Source organism: Vitis riparia, chromosome 13 (genome assembly GCF_004353265.1).
Source record: "Vitis riparia cultivar Riparia Gloire de Montpellier isolate 1030 chromosome 13, EGFV_Vit.rip_1.0, whole genome shotgun sequence".
NCBI lineage: Eukaryota > Viridiplantae > Streptophyta > Magnoliopsida > Vitales > Vitaceae > Vitis > Vitis riparia.
Genome location: NC_048443.1, coordinates 1,832,216 through 1,850,588, shown reverse-complemented (window position 1 = coordinate 1,850,588; position 18,373 = coordinate 1,832,216). Strand labels below are relative to the sequence as shown.

Genomic DNA, 18,373 nt, shown 5'->3' with positions numbered 1-18,373 from the left:
CGAGGGAAGTGATGAATCCGTTGATTCCACCATGACTAGAAAACCAAGAAAGAAAACAAAAGGTCAAAGGAGAGAGAGTACTGACACTACACAAACGTTCGATGAATTGCATATGCGCCATGGATTTATTGACTTTATGATTCAATGTGACCTGCCATATACTTTTCTTTCAAGTGTTTACTTTGATGCTTTTGTGGAAAAATACGCGAATCCTCAATTTAAGAGCATTCCAAAAGAGGTAACTAGAGATAATATAATGGAAAGATTTCATGACCAGAGAGAACAAGTAAAAGAATTGGTTGAAGAGGGGTAGAGGAAAGTTTTCTCTTAGTTTCGAGACTAGGGTGTCCGAGACTCAAAACGATTATCATTTATGTTTCAATGATGAATGGAAATTAAATAAGAGAATAATTTCCCAGGACGGGAAATTTAGACAATGATGAAATTATTTATTTCATAACCGAGCAATTTAAGAATTGGGGTTTGGCGAAAAAGGTATTTGCAATAACCACAAATAATGTCAATAACAATAATAATTCAATCGTCATATCTTCTGTTGAGTTTCTCAATGAAGGAAAATTATTTCACGTGCCATGTTACGCTCATATTTTGAGTTCGATTATGAAAGACGGGTTTGAGTTTTTTGCCCCATCGATCGAAAATATAAAGAATATTACTCATAGCATTAAATGGAATGAACCAAACCTAGAAATGTATAGAAAAGCATGTGAAAAGGGAGGTATAGGGTTTAGTTTTTTACTACATTATGTACCAACGAGGTGGAGCTGTGTATATAAAATGGTAGATGTGGCTCCGCAACAACAAAGGGCCATAGATGTATATTGTTCAGAACCTCCAAGATTTTTTAAAAGAGAACCGACCAGATGATGAAGATTGGGAGAATCTAAAGTTTGCAAAAGAACTCCTTAGGGTTTGTGATGGATCCATGGAATGTTGTTCAAGTGTGTATCGTCCTAGGGTTTGTGAAGTAGTTCATCAGTTAGGTGAAATTTGCCTGTTCTTTCAGGCTTATGCTAATGTTCCTCGGTTTGAGGATGTTATTAGGAAAATGAAGGAAAAGTTTCATGAGTATTGGGATGAATTACCGGTAATTTTTGGATTAGCTAGTATTTTGAATCCTAGAACCAAAACTACTATGTTGAAGGTTTTGATTGAACTTATTTATGATAACAATATGAAGAATCTAGATAAGATGGAGTCAGAATTAAATAGATTATTTGAAGAGTACAGAGCAAAACACCTAAGAATGTTGTAGACCCAAGTTCCTCAAAAGCTACAACTAAGATAGCAAAGTATCGAAAAATGAAACAGCCAGAATATGTCAAGTCTTGGGGTTCATCAGAACTTCAAGACTATCTTAATGAGCCTCTGATTCAAAGGTACGATGATGATTGTGATGATTTTGATGTTTTGGCATGGTGGAAAGCACAGGAGTGTCGGTTTCCTGTGCTTGCAGCCATGGCCCATGATGTACTAACAGTTCATGTATCTACAGTTACACCAGAAGAAGTTTTTAGTAAAGGTGGACGGGTTTTGAACAAGGAGAGAGCTCTTTGGCACCAGAACTTCTGGAAGCGATTATTTGCTTGAGGGACTGGTACCTGGCCGGGGAAAGGTTGCATGAACAAGACGAAAAAAACAAACTTGCATTGGATATGGAGAAGATGAGAATTGTACAAGAAGAAGACGAGGAAGAATAAATCACTTGTGATATACTCAACCTGCAGTGAAGCAATTCCTATGAAAGTAAATTTGTAGTATTTCAAACAAGAAAGCACATTTTTATTTGAGCATGGTTAAGATGAGCAAAGAATGAGACCTCTCACACCCTTAAAGTTTAAAGATGTTCACAAAAGCAGCCTATGGTGAGTGTTCTGTGTATTTTCTACTTTTCGGTGCTCTTTAGCCCAGACCATACTCAAGTCTAGGTTTCCACTATAAGTGTTCAGCTGAGAAATGAAAGTTTGCATATAAAATGAAGTATGTTATGTAAAAATTCAGTACTTGATTTTCCAAAGTAAAGATGAATGTGAATCATCAACTGCATACTTGAGTTCAGATGAAGCAGTCTCTGGTAATGGATGTGCCAATAACTTGGATTTCAGTAAAGAAAGCAACTCTTTATGGCGTGACTGTTTTCTCTTCAGTACTTGGATAAAAGCTTTCAATCCAAGCCATAGAACTTCTCCTTTTTTCAGTTGAAGAATTGGGTGGAAACTAGAATCGAGATCCATAGAACGCATCCTTCTCTTTATAAACGTGTGCATACGCCTAGAAATCAGAAAATGGTATAGGCAATGTGAATATGTGATGTTCAAAAATAGGATAAACAAAAAGAGTAAACAGAAGTTACAAGAATTTTACTGATCAAGGAACCAACCTTCATTTTGGTTACTGGGAATCATATAGAAAAGAAAATACAAGAAAATAATATTTGACCCTATCTTTGGTTGCTGAGGAATCATGGAAAAGAAAATACGAGAAAATAATATATGACCTTATATTTTTCTCTTATTTTTTTCTCCCAAGCACAAGAAACTTGACATTACTTTTCTATCCAAAAGACAAAACAACCCAACTCAAAAAATAAAATAAAATAAAAGGCCAAACAACAATACAAGATACTGCAAAGTCGAATTCTTTTTTTCTTGATCACCAGATAATAAGAGTGTAAGATTCAAAATTTTGGTTCAATTTTTGTTAAGATTATTGGATAAGCAACCCAACCGAGTTCTTTGAATGAGAAAGTGCATGAACTACAAAAGGCTAACAGATCACTTGATCATTACCCGAATTTTAGGAAAGACCGTGAAAGGAAAAATGCTCTTTCAATAGATCAGGGTCTGGTGACAGTAAGGAATTACATCCATACCTTAAAGCTTTTTCAATGATCTCCATATGGTATCCTGATTGAAGTTTGCATATGTTTGACAAGTTGCGGGTGTAGCAATGGAACTTCATTGCACTTAACAGAAAAGCTTGATAGATGTTTAATCTCACAGTAGCTGCTGAATTAATATTCGAGTCATAGAATAAGGGATGGCACCTAAGTTGCATATAATTAAACAGCCTTGCCTTCAATTGACGACCTGGTCTCCCTTGCCAGCAGACAGTTAGCGTCGAACTTAAATGGCTATTAGCATACCTGTCAACCAAGATAAGGCGGCAGCTTTAAGGGAACTACAATAATGTCCTCTGATATATAAAAGTTACATCAAACTGATAGAATGAAAAGAAGTTTCATGTAGAAATCAATCAGATGTCAGTTAATTGAGGAACAATAGAAAAGGATATCAATTAAATAGCACATATACATTTTTATACTTATTTTTAGAAATTGGAAAAAGGAGTCTTTCTCAATCAAAAATATCCCCTTCAACATTAAGTTTTATTACTATACAGCCATGTGTGTTGTAGTAGGTCTTTAATTAGTAATAGAATATCTGATACTAAACTTAGTTAAGAACAGATTAAATTTGAACCCACTTGGAGTTGGAGGTCATATTACCATGACCTAGTATCTAAGTTTCGCAACTAGATTAATACCCCACCAGTGCAGAATAAGCTGCAAGGATTTTATCAGGGTGTCAACAACCAGAGAATAAGGAAAAAAAAACTATAGAGAAGGGAAGAAATGCTTATCTTCTAGAACTTGTGTAATCCTTTTATGCAGTATTCAGTGAAGTGGATTTTGGGACTATATCACTTGCCACCTAATTATCACTGCACAAATACTGAGGCGATAGCATATTGATGCCAAGTTTTCCTTGAACCAACTTTACCCACATAACATCCGAAGTTCCCTTAAACCAACACTTAGGATTCAAAATTCAATTTCCTTTCTTTTCCTCAGCTTTCTTAGAAAACAAAAGAGGGTTAATGAAGAAGTTTCACAGTAAGTGACACTACTTTAAAAGTTGAATAGTTTTGTCAAAATGATCTGAACCAGGAACAAAATTCTTAGAATGACAACAAACGTAGACGGGTTATCTACCAAAAACACCACTGTAAAGAAGCAAAACATAAGACTGGGGAAAATACATCTATCCCCTAAAGTAGCAGCATAATTAATCAAGACCATAAAAGAATATAACCTTGTGTAGTCTGCCTGAACTTCTAATGAACAGCAGTTGATAAGTAAACCACTCCATCGAAGAAATGAGATACCATCTTCACCCACATATATTCTGTTTGATGAAAGCCTAGATATGTGGCCAATATCAAAATTCATACCAAATTTGCCCTCATTCATGTAGCAATTGTAATCACGGAATCCTCTCTGCAACCTGGAGAAGAAGCTAGCAGCCTGCTGCTTAGAGGTTGATAAAAAAGGAAGTCATCAATGAACCTGAGAAGCATATATTTAGGGGATGATGTGATGACATTATTCTCACTGCTGCTCGGTGCAGCAGATACATCATGACAATTATCTTTTCCTGATACATATTCAGTTGCTGGTCCACAAGTTTTTTCAAGAAAAGGAAATATCACATTCCTGTCCATATGTCCATAGTAAAATGAGCAAAGCAAAGAAGACAGAACACTTCCTTGGGGATACCGGAATTTTGCAAGTAAAATTTGTTGCCTAATTGCAGCACATTGCGCTTCACATGCTCATTCAGATTAAAATAAAGCTCTTTGCTCCCTATGGTCCTTCTCCGCACCTGAAATATAATAAATGAAGATAATCTTAAAGAATATATATCCCAGCCCTGATCATTTCAGGATATAGAAGGAAGATTCAACTTGCAAAGGTTTCTATCATTGACCAGTGGGAGTTGTAACTCCTCACCCTTCTGGTTCAATTTTCTTTCATGGAACTTTCATAGACAAAGAGAGTCACTGAAACAATGGCAGGAGGGCCCTTGATCTATCAATAGAGGGATCATTTATTGCAATATACTGAAGATATAATTTATAGCTATAATTTTTTGACATAAAAGCGTGGGAAACTAGTTTCAGCTCAAAGCAGAGCAGAGGTGAAATTCAGGAACAGACACGATTGGATCCCATTGTAACCATTGTAATACTATACTACTTGAAAAAACATCAAAGCTCAGATAACTACCACTGACAATGAAAATTCAAATTTAGAAAAGAAAAAAAGAAAGAAAGAAAGAAAGAAAAAGGAAGAAAGCTATGGAGTAATGCTTGCACAGGCATTATCCAATATGTCTATATTAAGGGAGTGGATGGGGGCTTCACGGAGGAGTGAGCTCAAGGCAAGAAAAGGAAGCTCATCGACTTTCCTTATTAATAATATAAGAATTATAATATAGTAAAAGGCATCAAGTGAATGATAAATAGAAAATAAATACAGAAATATATATTTTCTTACTCATGTTAGAAATATATGGATCAAAAACAAGCACCACAATGTAATTTATAAAAATAAAAGATAAAAAATAATAATAAAGGAAAAGGAGACAGAGAAAGTACATAGATATCCTGTATGGTTGTAATAAACTAGAATAGTCAAGAACTTGAGAAAGAAGAAAAAGAAGAAGAAAGGAGAAGAGGAGCATGCAGTACAGGCACTTATTTTCATTAACAGCCAGGAAGAGAGGAAAAAGTCAGTTGTTTGCATACACTTTCAAAAAAGGAAGGAAAATTTGGTTACTGCCATGAATAATGGAGATTACCGGATGAGGGTGCTAGTTTTGTTTGTTCCTTCCCAACCTTTTCAGGTGGCTTTTTTTTTTATCTATTGTTCCTTTATCATGTTTGGCATGGAAGGCACTAAGTTTAAGCAGCTTGTTGGTTCTGACATGCTAGTTGTTCAGAAAAAAATTGGAAGTCATCATTTTGAAAGAGTGTTTCATAACATACATGTAAATAAATGATTAACAATGATAGGGAAAATACAACTTTCAGTGTGGTTTTGTTTTGGTCATGGATTCAAGGAGAGCTAATTCCTTGTGGCTTGCTTAAAATTTGGAGTGCCTTATCTTCTTCCTTGCCTCCCTTTCTATATTACATTGTTCATTTATAAAATGATAAAAATAAAAAATAAACAGAAATAAATAAATAAAAATAAAGTATTGTGGCAAGATATTTTTTAAGTTTTTTACATTATCATAGCCATAGGTGTCCATTCCACGGGGTATAAGGTCATTACAATTATATGATGCAGCATATAAAGCATGTGCTGCACCACATATGATGCATGCAACTTCCATTATAACTATTTGGTAAGGGCTACACTCTTTGGAATCAATGCTATTATCTTTTAGTGCGTTAAAACCTTCCTCTATCATCCCACCTCAAATCATGACTAAAGGCTTACTCACTGACCTCTTTTCAGAACCATGGCACCTCTTGAGCATCCAAATCTGGGTTAATACCAGAAAAAACATCTCTGAAAGAATAACACACACCATAGGAGCTCTCGCTAAGTATGCTTAGCAAACTCTCCATGACCAAAGCATGCCAACCCTTGATGTAAGCTATAGCGAATGGAGATTCACTTGTCTCTCCTCCAATCGATCTCACTCTAGTTATGCTTGTTTAGCTTACTTTATCTACGTTTTGTTAGTGTAATGTTTTTTATCTAATCAATAACAGGATGGCTTCCATCCATCTTCAATTACATAAACAATTTTTAGTTGGCATGGTTGAGTTTCATCACAGTTTCACTAACAAAAGTCCACAACATGATGGGAACACAGAAATGTAACCATCAGCAAAATCTGAAAAAACTTGAAGATGATCAAAGTTACAGCTCCAATTAAAACAGTATGTGGATGGAATGACAAAGACTACCATATAAATTTAATTGGCCTATAAAGAATCATCAGCAAGAGAAGGTAATGCTTCAACTAGATGCCACCAATAAGATCTAGAGCTAAATTACCAAGATAATAGATATGAAAGCAGTAGTCATCAAGCTATTCAGTAACAATAAGAGAAGATTCACAAATATATACACAGAATCAATGACTATCAACAAAGAGTACCTGATTAACAAGGACACTATGCAATGAATGAGACAGGACAGAAGATGTGAACTCTGTAAGACCAGTGCCAATGTTTTGATCCACCAATATTTGATTCTCACATGGCCAAAGTGCTTTCCTTGTGCAGACAACTTGATAAGACTGCTTTAGAAGATATTTACCTTTCACTATGACATCTTTCATTACTTTGAGCAGCTTATCCTGATTGACAGAATCAAATGCTTTAGAAACATCGGAAACAACAATGAACACACTGGGCATGATTGTTGACCCATTCTTCACACTTATCAGAAATGGGCATAACTTTCTGTAGACATCATTGTAGTCAAATATTGATGACCCTAACCTCTCTGGTTCTTTCATCTGTAAACCTTTTAGGACAGCATGTAAATCACGAAGAACAAAATTCACAGACTTGAAATGGTCAAATTTAACTCTTTCCAGATGGAGATGTGCTTTTCTTTGCATTCCCAAAGATTGATCTTTCAAAGGGGAATCTTGCACTCGAAATTTTGATGATCCATTGAGATTGGCTAGTGCCCTTACTCCTTTCTCTTTTGGACGAAATCTAAGCCTAGAAAAACCAAATGATCTATCACTTAAAATTTGTCCAACTGACACATCATCCAAGGAACGATAGCTCTGCTCTTTCAAGCAAGTGGTGGCACTGTTGGTCAGCTTCTCCCAAACTGATTTTTGATAATAAAACAGATCATTTTTCCCATGCTCACTTTCAGTGACATAAAAGTTGGCTTGCACCAGTGGCACCACAAGAGATGAGAAGAACCAAAGATCCATCTTTCTAAAATTTTGTGCTTCATAATATAAATGGCATCATTCAATTCAGTACATCTTTTATCTGTGTCCATACTCTTTCTGTTGTGTATTCCAGTACATGATTACTCAGGTAGCAAGAAGAATGTTTATTTGAAAGCAAAGGAAACCTTGATATTTTTAATTTATGCATACATTGCTTCAGAGATAGTTTCTCAAATCTACGTAGCCAAACAAATTTGAAATTTTCTTCCTTAAATTCTCCAATTAGAAGGAGTTCCTAGCAAACGTGAAGGAACTATTCTCTTACAAACAGCTGAAATAAAAGATATCACCTGACTTTTTGAGCAATAAGATCTATTCAGTTCAAATTGATGACTAAGAACATTCAGAGTTTTCTTGAGATGTTGGATTCATGAACATGAGATTTCTCAAGGGGCAGAACACTGTCCAGCTGAGCTATTGTTCTCCTTTCTCAGATGATTTATATCAGATTCATTTCCTGAAAGTGAATACTCTAAAAACATTATATTTCTCACTCAAATAAATGAAAGTATGCCCACTTTCTATATTTAAAAGAAATATAAAACATAAACAGGAACTGTTTGTTTCTACTTCCTTATGTTCTAGAAATATTGTTGTCAAGTTTTAAACATAAGGAGAAGTACAAACAACCATGTTTCAGAAAATGTTCAAATTTTGCCTTAAAATAAGAAACAGAAAATGGATGTGTATCCAAACAACTGCTAGAAGATATCTATAAACCATGTGTTGCACTAGACAAAATAAGCAACTAATTAGTTATGATGATATCGCTTTTTCTGTCAAGATACAAAAAAGATTTTTATTGAAAAGAAATTCTATATATAATACAAAATTTGCACTTGAACAATTAACCAAATGACCAGATCTTTCTCTGTTAATTTGAGGAGCCTCTCATAAACACTTTATCAAATAAATGTTACTACAGCATTGCAAGATAAGAGGTTCAACTCATCAACTCATTGTAGAACTTTATCAAGGTTCTAAAACTAAAAAAATTTCTGAAATACCAAATCTTTATTTAAACTTTCAATATATACAAATATTTGGTGTTGCACAAATTTTCAAGAAACTTCAAAGTTTATTTCTACTTTAACCAGCACAGGTTAGAGCAGCACATAAAACTTGAGTCGCAGGAAAACAGGGGAATGCTTTAGTATAAATAATTTATCTCAATTCCAACAAAATTAGCAATGCTCATTGCTAATAACACTGGTCTTCAATGAAATTAACAATTGGTAGTTGCTATACAACACTGGTCCATAAGTGAGAATGCACATCCACTGGCTTTCAGGTTAATTGAAAAAACTCTTATAAAATATATGATTTTTAAGTTCTTAAGAAAAAAAAAGGTTCTAAACCCTGCTTCATCAACATATATAAAGTTTTTTCTTTGGGACACTAACCTCAGCATGTAGAGGGCATTTCATTGGCACTTTGTCCTAAGGATGGAATAGCACAGTGCTTATCAACAACCTCAAATCCGCAGATTGAGTTTTGCGTATGAGAGTGTAAGCAAACTAAAAGTGAATGATATCTGTGAGAACCAAAAAGCAAGAAATTAAGACCCCAAAAGAGAAGGAAATAATCAACTGGCTTAAGTACACAAAAGGTGATGCATATTGAATTGAAAAAAAAATGATTAGGAAACAATTTGAGAGATATAGCAAAAACTTAAATGAAACACTATGATGCCTTCAGAGTTTTTTTCAAAACCACAATAATCATCAAGACAGTTACTAGTGCTCACTCAGTTCTCAGCCACAAAAGTAAATAATGAATACAAAGGGAGGGTCTTTCTTGAGACTCAAACTACACATTTAGAGGCAAGGCTATAGTTGACTACTTAACTGAAAACAGAATCTCTTGAAAAGCAAAGTTAACCTAAAAGCCAAAGATAGGGATATATGAAGGACAGCACTCTAAAGAGTCAGCTGTAATGCAAGGCTACCATTTGAAGTGCAGCCAAAATTCATTGTGTAAAGCTACGGTATCCATTTTTAAATGCCTATAACATTTGAAATACCATATCGCAGCATTTGAGTCTGGAAAGTCATAAACATCATATCCTAACATTTAACTTCATCAAGACCCATATATCACTGCATTAGATTTCTCCAGGGAAAAAAGTCATGTGGACAACACTTCCAGGTCCATTTTCTCTTTCACTACCCATTTGCTGTGACCTTCATCTCACAACTAATTGTTCTCAGTATATCAACATTTTTCATCATACGTATTAAACACGTCATTTGGTTTTGTTAATCAGGCTACATTGTAACTTCCATTAATAATTTTGTATGGAAGTTCTCCCTATAATTGTATCACTAACTCTGAGAAATGTTTGTAAATATGGTAAAGGTTTATACTTGAATTATCACAGAGCTTCCACCATATAGCGTCCATTCTGCTATCACCATTATCATTATTTAAAGCATTTTCTGAATAGTTGTTGAACTAGGAGTACATCAAACAGCACTTCAGTCCTTAACTAAACTTTTTTTCCATGCTGGCCTACCACTAATTTTCTGTCAATTCTGGCTTACTCTAACTTTTGTCACTTACACCTTAGTTAGAGAACCTCTGAAAAGCTTCAGTGTGATTCTTATGTGAGTGACACCAGCTAAGTATGACTTGCCTTTCTATTCATCTACAGGAGCTATTACATAGTTTCTACATGGAATATATTAAAGCTTTGACTAAATATCACCATAGTTAGTAATAGGATTCAAGAAACCAAACGAAACTATATATGCATGTTAGCCTCAGAATTATAGAAGCCACAAATCCAGATATATTCTGCAACCAATCACATATGGTGGCATAATTAAAGGTTATATTGCAGCAGTAATCTCATATCAGTGCACCATTACAGCAAGCAGATCCAATGAGACAAGAAGCAGTATTGTGAAAACATTGCTTTGAATCAGTTACTTCCCATGGATAAGCTAAGATATCTTAGAAGAACGTTTGCACAGAAAATTGGGCTTCAAGAATTTAGTATGTCTGAAAATATTAAGGAGCTATATAAATTTTTCTCCAAAACATCAAGTGAACAGGACTTAAGAAATACAGTTTGGAAGTCATCATAGTACTTGAACAAAAATTCGAAACATTATATAAAATGCAAAGCAGGCAATTGCACTCTTCCATAGGTATACAAATGGAAAATGCTAAAAACCTAAATATTGTAATCTCTACCAAAATGCTTTTCACTAATATAAGAAACATGCAGTAAGAAAAAATCATTATAATGCCAAGCATGTTAATATGAAAAAAGAACACATGTAAAGTGAAATATACTAAATGGAGATAGGATACGTTTTCTTGAATACTGACAAGAATGCTCAATTTGTGGAACATGATTTCTGTCATAATAAGCCCAGGGGAGACTTTGGGGAACTTGCAACAGCAAACAACGGAACTGCTATTGAACTGTTAGATAGACCAAATCTAAAAACCATGAACAAAAGAAAACAAAGAAACTGGAGAAGCATATAGGCAATTCACAATGTTGATGGAGGTTTAAATTTGCTAAAGATTCTGTATTTATGGCAAGAGACAAATTGTATGAGATAGAAATGCCAACTAAATTAATCATCCCTTTTATATTATCAAATATACAGAATCGAGCACTTTTGTATGACTCAGAATATATACATGTCAAGACATCCAAATGATTGAATGATATTTACTGCAGATAACTTTTAGAAACTTCTGCAAGATTTGACACATATTCACAAGCCTCTTCTGCCATTCCTTCTACAACTATCACAGCCCTTCTTATTATCCTGGGATCTTAAGACGATATTATCAGAAATGAAGGCTATATAAGAAAGCAGAACAAACAAGATACAGAAGGCTGCATCTGAATTGGCAAGGCTTGAAGACTAGATGGATCTTTTTAGACCACTTACAAATCAAGATTTATAGATCATGTGAGGACATCTCCTAGTCTATGGAGAAAAATGCTTCTCTCCTCTCTTTTTCTTCTATTAGCATACTTAAACTTTATTTATCACTTAATTTATGATTTAAATTAATTCATTGAATGACAATTGAAACCATCCCAATGTCAAGCAGTATCTATTTCCTGCTCTCATCAGTTTTTCCATGCCTGCTACATGTTTAGGATCAGTTATTAGGTGACGGAGGTAAACAAAATGGATGGTGAAGTGCTAATTATTAGGAAGGATTAGTTTAAGACAAGCAAGGAGTGGAGTAATGGCAGAGCACTAGGGATCAAAATCTCAGAGTATATGTGATTGCCACATAGAGAGTAATGATGGTGGGATTAACTGTCTCAACCCTTGGATCATGGCTTATTAATAAGGGTAAACCTCTTCCCATTCAAAACTCTGAAGTAAGATTGACATCCGTCATGTGCAACTAGGTCTAGTCATCCACCTCAAAATCTTTAAAGCCTAGCTGGCAATGCAGGACCCCTGAACCATTCCAAGTACTAGGCATGGATGGCTAATCCCACAGCCAAGAAGCAAAAGTTCCAATTCTGGCTTGGACTGTAGCCCCAGTGTCAAGGCACTCAGCCTTGGGCAGCTTTGAGGAGCCCTCAAAGAATTCCCATGCAGCTACACAAGTTGGACTTCCTATTAATAGGCATCTGAGTGAATCTTAGGCATGTACCCATGTGGTTAGGCATTGTTTTGTGCTGCCTCAGAAACCAGCAATTGCCTGCGAATAGGTCAATGAGACATATATCAAGGAATATCCTGTCCACGTGTCATCCTCTAGGTGTTCCATGTGATAGTAATAAGGAACCTCAACACAAGATAAAGTGGTCGTGTGTGTATGGGTTGTGCAACAAATAGAACCAATAAGTTCATTTTACATCATGAAACACTTAAAACATGCCTACTGTTTCAAAGTGGACTTGAAGTTGACAGTGTTTCATAGGTTCATGGAAGGGAAAGACCTTTTCATGGTGAGGACTTAAGTTGGCACTAGAGCCTTGTTGAAGCCTTCTATGTAAGCTTTCTTTTTGGGAAGGGATTGTTGTATAAGGGCCCAGGATGTCAGTGCCTTGAAATTTCAATTGACTGCACTTTCTGGCCTGCTGTAGTTGATGGTCTTAAACGCTTCCTATGCTGCACAGAAATCTGACTTGTAATTTGCTGACATTCCCCAAGTAGAGCTCCTTTCCTATTAGCGATTCCAAGACTTGTGGTTTGCATAGTTTCTTCACATGAACTTACAAACACACTTTTTCCCCCGGTTCACTAAATTTTCTTAAGCAATTCCCACCATTACAGCCAACACAACTAACAAAATTTACAGGACCACCACGATTGAAAGAACTGGTTAGTTGCTGTTCCTCTGATGTTGAGTTAACAGCACCATCATTCCTTTCCATCTTCTTTTGAGGACCTGAGAAAAAATTTGAATAAATCAATCACCAGTCACCCCTCTGTCAAAGACCTAATGGTATAGTATCCTATTACTCTTCCAGAATTAATATGTTACAGACTACCAAAAAAATGGCATTCATAAAGACATAGAGCACAAATCATAATAAAATACGGACAGCAAAAGTACAAGGACATAATTCCATTAAAATTATACATATGAAATAACCATCAATGACAGTCTAAGAAGGAAACATACCAAAGATGTCTAGAGAGAATCTCGTGGAAAAGATTAAAACACCTCAGAATTATGCAGTTATGATCTATCACATAGTTGATATTCATGATGAATCTTCTATCTTGTTAAGAGATTAGCAAAGTAATAGCATAATAAAAAATTTAGCCTCCCTAGTGAGGACCTTTTGTCTTCAAATTTCTTTAGACTTCATGGAGATCATGTGATCCATATTAGCCCCCTGCCAATAACATAATTGATGTTTTCATAATTTTATGCTCTATAGAAAATAAATCAAAATAATCATATGCATATTTATGTGCTGTCTTTTCCTCAAGAAAAAGAGTAAATATGATGACCTAAAACATGACAACAAAATTCCAATAAAAAAGATAATCACATATCTTGATTACCAAGATCAGTGAGTGAAGGCTTTTGATGTTTTGAGTCTGATACATGTTTTGACAACCCAATGCATAAATCACTGATAGGAGGACCTGCCACCTGACAGTGCATCTTATGAGGAAGCGGCAGAAATATTGAAGTATGCTTTAGTAGTAGTAAACCATGATATCATCCCCAACCTGCACAATATAAAATGTGGATGCTGACTTACTTTTTTATATAGGGGTATACAAAAAAGAACACATAATCTGACATTGTTGAAGCAAATAATACAAAGAGTAACCATAACTTACCCTTTCCAAGAGCAGACCCCAGGCTGAAGAAGTCAGAAGCTCTACAATGGAGCTCAAGTTGTTACACTGTCAGAAATAGATGAAGCTTTTGATAAACAAAAACAATAAAGATATCAAGTATCAACAGATTATCACCCTACAAAGGATAACCCAAATGTAAGAATCATTACTATTGGCATGTTACTTATAAACCTTCTACCCTTGAGCACCCCATACTGAAGGTTACAGAAGATCACTTGATGGATTCCATCCTTTAAAGAAACCACAAGAAATACGCATTTGCTTGGAAATAATCAAGTATTCCACTCTTAAAAATGGAAATTTCTTTCAATAAAGTTAATGATTACAAAATAATATTTATATGAAATAAGTTCCGATTAAAAATTACATATTGTTGGCATAAATGATATGCAAGTTCCATTTGGTGAAGTGGAAATCCTTTACTGTTGCATACAGAAGAAGTCTGGACATTAGAAACAGGCAACCCAAAAACAAATTGATAAGCTTGCATAATGTTGGTGATTGAGACTTAATGATGATAGCAACAGAATAAGACAAATATGAAGTTTGTAGAATTTGGATACTTGCCTTACTATAGCCACCACATAATACATTGGAAGACCCTGGTTGCTCACACATGATTATTTCAATGGTCTTTCTGACAATCTGAAAACATTACAAGTAATACAGTGACATGCTAGTCTTACGGAAAAGCTCATCCGATAGCATCAAACACACAAATCGATGATACATTTATTGAGTAAAATGCATTGATTAATTGACAGGAAGCATGAATTTGCTTCTGAAGTACAATTTGAGATGGTTTAGACCCATCCTTTTAGCAAGAATCACAGACTGTGGTCCAGCAAAGATGTGGTCTGTCAAATTTAGCATTTCTAATCACTCAGTAGAAGGGTAAAATAATGAAAGGGAGTTCTTTATATGGATATAATTACTAAAAAGGCCCTTCCTGGTGGAATAAGATAACATTTGAAGTCACCATCTTCAGTTGTATCTGGTAACTCAAAACTGCACAGGAACTCATAAAACATTAATCCTCCATTTGGCTGTTGAGCAAACTATGAGAGATGGAACAAAATAGAAAAAGGTTTTCAATGCATACAAATTTGTCATATATTTTGGTTTGCAAAAAACTTTAAAACCCAACTCAAACAAGCCTTATAGATGCATTGCCACTGGGTTCTTGTTGTCTATGGTTCTTGTTATCTATGGTTCCAAATAGCATAAGTGCAGAGATTTAAATTTTACTTCCCTCCCATATCCATAATTTCTCAGCAACCAAACACAGCCTAGATACGTTCATACAGATTTGAGATAGAATTGGGAAAATAATTCATCCTTAGGCCCCATTTGGTTGCCAATAACACAAAGAACAAAAGAAATCAAAATTGTGATCAGCATGGCTTACTTGTGTTTGATTAGAAACACTTTCATTTTCTGACCTGAAAACAATAAATATGTGCAATACAAAAAACAATATTCCATTGTTTTCAGAAAATAATTCATTTTTGGAAATGATAGCCAACCCAGTTTTTTTGAAGACTAGTCACAAAACATGGTCTACATGATTCCCATTTCTCCTGTTTTTGAGAACATAAGTCAGCATTTTCTCAGGAAACAGACAAATCATAACCTCAACCATACTATGTAGCCTTTTTTGGCCTAATCCTACAAATATACATTGCTACACTTTTCATATCCATTATTTCATATACACACGCACACCTATAGACATTTAACTTTTATCAATTATCATACCTTTTGAAAACAGAAAAAAAAAATAAAAAAAAAAAATCACTTACCTTCCATTTGAACCTCCAAAAATTCTCAAATAATTCCTAATGAACTCAACATGCAAAATATGAAACAAATTAAATATAAGGAAAATTGTTCAGACATCCTGCATTTTCAAATTCTTCAGTCTCCAGGTAAAATACCAATAAAAAATTATTGAGCTCATTCCACAATTTTTAGTTCCCTCCATTTTTCCTTTCCTTTCCTTTCCACTTCCTATTATCCAAACGGACCCTGAGGCCATCAAACAGACCAATACATTTCAACTTTCATCTAGAATCACATACATTCGTTCACACTTTCATATACATGCATAAGTATATTATTCATGTAAATAGATAAATGTAGAGAAAAGCAATGATTGTTGAGATCTTGACGGACCTGTAGCTGAGACCACCGGCGATCAAGATAAATGGTGGACAGCGGAGGCGCATTGTAAGAGACGACAACGAAGCACTCGCTCAAAAGCTTGCGATAGTCAGAGGGATCTTGCGGACGGAGAAGGTACGAGTCGGCGTCTCCGCCGATGCAACCGAGGCAGCGCCGCCCATTGCAACCGCAATGCGGCAGAGGAGGAATCAGAGAGGCGATCGTGTCGGCAAGCGTACGAGCGCGGTGGCGGAAGAGCCGCCACAGAATCTCCGGGACTCGCCTTTTCCTCCTCTTCCGATTCTTCGCCATCGCGGGAGAGAGTGAGCGTGGTGGTGAAAGTCGAAGCGTTTCAAATAGAAGAGTAAAGCGGGCAAATTTATGTTTGTTTCATGTTTTATTATCATTTGAAAAACTGCTTTGGGCAAATTTTGCCACGTGGCAGTTTTTATTTGATCAAAAATATTCACCCAAATCGTCCTCTCCTGACAGAGGGTTCCGGAGGGATCTTGTTGCTGCCATTACCAGTGGGTGGTAGGCTGGTAGCAGAATTGGAGCTTCAAGGATCCTATTTTATTTGAAAAATAAAAAATTGTTTTTGAAAATAATTAGCAAATATACCTATAGTGTTTTTAAAAAACATTTTGATAGTTTATGCCTTATAATATTATAGTAGTTGAACTTGATCTTACTATCAACATAATATATTTATGTTATTTTATATTTATATTTAATTTATGAAATAAATAAAAATATATATAAAATATATATTTTTGAGCTCAAATTTTTAAACAATCAAAAAAAATATATATATATACTATCCAAATATATTCCAGACCCAATTCCTATTTTATTTGAAAAATAAAAAATTGTTTTTGAAAATAATTAGCAAATATACCTATAGTGTTTTTAAAAAACATCTTTTATTGTTTTTATTTATTTTTTGAAATCTATTTTCAAAAATAATTATATAAATATATAAAATAATTAAAATATATTTAAAAACATAAATAAAAAAACAAGTTAAAAGCATTTTAAGCTCATTATTCTTTTTACAAAATACCATAAAGCAATTTTCAAAAACTATTTTTTAGAACTATTTTAAAAAAACATTACCAAATGATCATAATATTTTAAATTTTTTTCATTTGATTCAAATGTATTTTTCATTGTTAAATTTGAATACAACAAATTAGAGAATAACTTTTGAATAAGGGTGGCTTAAAAAATAAAAAATAAACCGAATCTAATCCAATGAATGTGGGGTGGCTAAAAAATTAAAAATAAACCGAATATTAAACTAACTTTTTCAAAATTTTAAATTTTATCAGGTTAGTTAAAAAGAAAAAGGGAAAAGGAAACCAAAAGTTTCTATTATTTTAAATGATTGGAGATGCGGTTGATTATACACTTTTTCTTTTTAATTGCTAGGCAATGGTCATTTGCCAACTCCCCTACCTTTTGTTTTTCATTTTTAGACCTTTTTTACTTTTACTTTCGAGCATGATGATATCATTAGTATAAATAAATCTACTTATGAGTCAAATCAAATTTAAAGTGTAATTAAGAGTGTATTTTAGGGTATTTTACTTTTAAAGTGTATTTTTACTTGGATTGTTTCTATTGAAAGTGTTTTAGATTATTATTCTTTCATGTTTTTATCTTAAAATATTTTTAACATTTTTTTAATATTTTTAAATATGTTTTAAAAATAAATTTATATTTGGTGCTTTATTTTCAATTATTCTATATATTTGTATAGTTAATTTTTAAAACAACTATGAAAAAAATAAGTGAAAACAATGAAAAATAATAAAAAGATGTTATTTGAAAACATCATATTTTTTATTTTTAAGAATATAAAGCAAAAAACATTTTTTTTGTATTTTTTTGTTTTGCATAACAAAAACTCGTTATTGAAAACAGTTATTAAATAGACCCTTAATTTTTAAATAAAAAAACACTTTTTTGGTCATAATCATTTTCGAGAATCACTACCAAACATACTCTTAGAGTATTTAATTCAAGATGCGTTTAATGAAAATACTTATTTTACAAATGTTTTTTTAGGTGATTCATTATAAGTAATCTTTCAACTTT

The 18,373-nt window shown here is 34.0% G+C and overlaps 1 protein-coding gene across 1 annotated transcript; it reads right to left on the bottom strand.

Annotated features, from left to right (window-relative positions):
- Positions 1-1,853: 1,853 nt before the first annotated feature.
- Positions 1,854-16,615, bottom strand: LOC117927780 (telomerase reverse transcriptase-like). Its single transcript, XM_034847456.1, is given in 15 exon segments — positions 1,854-2,292; positions 2,894-3,166; positions 4,116-4,347; positions 4,350-4,577; positions 4,580-4,685; positions 6,978-7,775; positions 7,828-8,008; positions 8,010-8,149; positions 13,015-13,178; positions 13,805-13,949; positions 13,952-13,975; positions 14,090-14,155; positions 14,478-14,617; positions 14,674-14,755; positions 16,286-16,615. Coding segments are annotated over 15 exon segments (3,153 nt in total). The 5' UTR covers positions 16,586-16,615; the 3' UTR covers positions 1,854-2,018.
- Positions 16,616-18,373: the final 1,758 nt, after the last annotated feature.